The 1,640-nt window shown below is 49.6% G+C and overlaps 1 protein-coding gene across 1 annotated transcript in view; it reads left to right on the top strand.

The window, feature by feature from the left end:
• The window catches only part of LOC135571262 (unconventional myosin-XV-like), a 22,913-nt gene extending 21,650 nt beyond the window's left edge, over nt 1-1,263 (top strand). The window contains exon 7 of the mRNA XM_065017044.1: nt 1,165-1,263. Coding sequence (XP_064873116.1) covers nt 1,165-1,263 — 99 coding nt within the window. The remainder of the gene's footprint in view (nt 1-1,164) is intronic.
• Nucleotides 1,264-1,640: the final 377 nt, after the last annotated feature.

The raw sequence follows: 1,640 nt of genomic DNA on the forward strand, positions 1-1,640 counted from the left end.
CCAGCTGACATGGTTACATACTCTAAGGTGAGGAACACACAGTACTACAGACTACAGACTACAGAGACACAGGGACCAGCTGAAGACCAGGAAGGGGAAGGAGAGCAGAGAACCAGCTGACATGGTTACATACTCTAAGGTGAGGAACACACAGTACTACAGACTACAGACTACAGAGACACAGGGACCAGCTGAAGACCAGGAAGGGGAAGGAGAGCAGACAACCAGCTGACATGGTTACATACTCTAAGGTGAGAAACACACAGTACTACAGACTACAGACTACAGAGACACAGGGACCAGCTGAAGACCAGGAAGGGGAAGGAGAGCAGACAACCAGCTGACATGGTTACATACTCTAAGGTGAGAAACACACAGTACTACAGACTACAGAGACACAGGGACCAGCTGAAGACCAGGAAGGGGAAGGAGAGCAGACAACCAGCTGACATGGTTACATACTCTAAGGTGAGAAACACACAGTACTACAGACTACAGACTACAGAGACACAGGGACCAGCTGAAGACCAGGAAGGGGAAGGACAGCAGGGATCCAGCTGACATGGTTACATACTCTAAGGTGAGAAACACACAGTACTACAGACTACAGACTACAGACTACAGAGACACAGGGACCAGCTGAAGACCAGGAAGGGGAAGGAGAGCAGACAACCAGCTGACATGGTTACATACTCTAAGGTGAGAAACACACAGTACTACAGACTACAGAGACACAGGGACCAGCTGAAGACCAGGAAGGGGAAGGAGAGCAGACAACCAGCTGGACATGGTTACATACTCTAAGGTGAGAAACACACAGTACTACAGACTACAGAGACACAGGGACCAGCTGAAGACCAGGAAGGGGAAGGAGAGCAGACAACCAGCTGACATGGTTACATACTCTAAGGTGAGAAACACACAGTACTACAGACTACAGACTACAGAGACACAGGGACCAGCTGAAGACCAGGAAGGGGAAGGAGAGCAGACAACCAGCTGACATGGTTACATACTCTAAGGTGAGGAACACACAGTACTACAGACTACAGACTACAGAGACACAGGGACCAGCTGAAGACCAGGAAGGGGAAGGAGAGCAGACAACCAGCTGACATGGTTACATACTCTAAGGTGAGAAACACACTGTACTACAGACTACAGGCTCAGAGACACAGGGACCAGCTGAAGACCAGGAAGGGGAAGGAGAGCAGACAACCAGCTGACATGGTTACATACTCTAAGGACACAGGGACCAGCTGAAACACACAGTACTACAGACTACAGACTACAGAGACACAGGGACCAGCTGAAGACCAGGAAGGGAAGGAGAGCAGACAACCAGCTGACATGGTTACATACTCTAAGGTGAGAAACACACAGTACTACAGACTACAGGCTCAGAGACACAGGGACCAGCTGAAGACCAGGAAGGGGAAGGAGAGCAGACAACCAGCTGACATGGTTACATACTCTAAGGTGAGAAACACACAGTACTACAGACTACAGACTACAGAGACACAGGGACCAGCTGAAGACCAGGAAGGGGAAGGAGAGCAGACAACCAGCTGACATGGTTACATACTCTAAGGTGAGAAACACACAGTACTACAGACTACAGACTACAGAGACACAGGGAC

This window comes from Oncorhynchus nerka, unplaced genomic scaffold (genome assembly GCF_034236695.1).
Source record: "Oncorhynchus nerka isolate Pitt River unplaced genomic scaffold, Oner_Uvic_2.0 unplaced_scaffold_475, whole genome shotgun sequence".
In the NCBI taxonomy this organism is placed as follows: Eukaryota; Metazoa; Chordata; class Actinopteri; order Salmoniformes; family Salmonidae; genus Oncorhynchus; species Oncorhynchus nerka.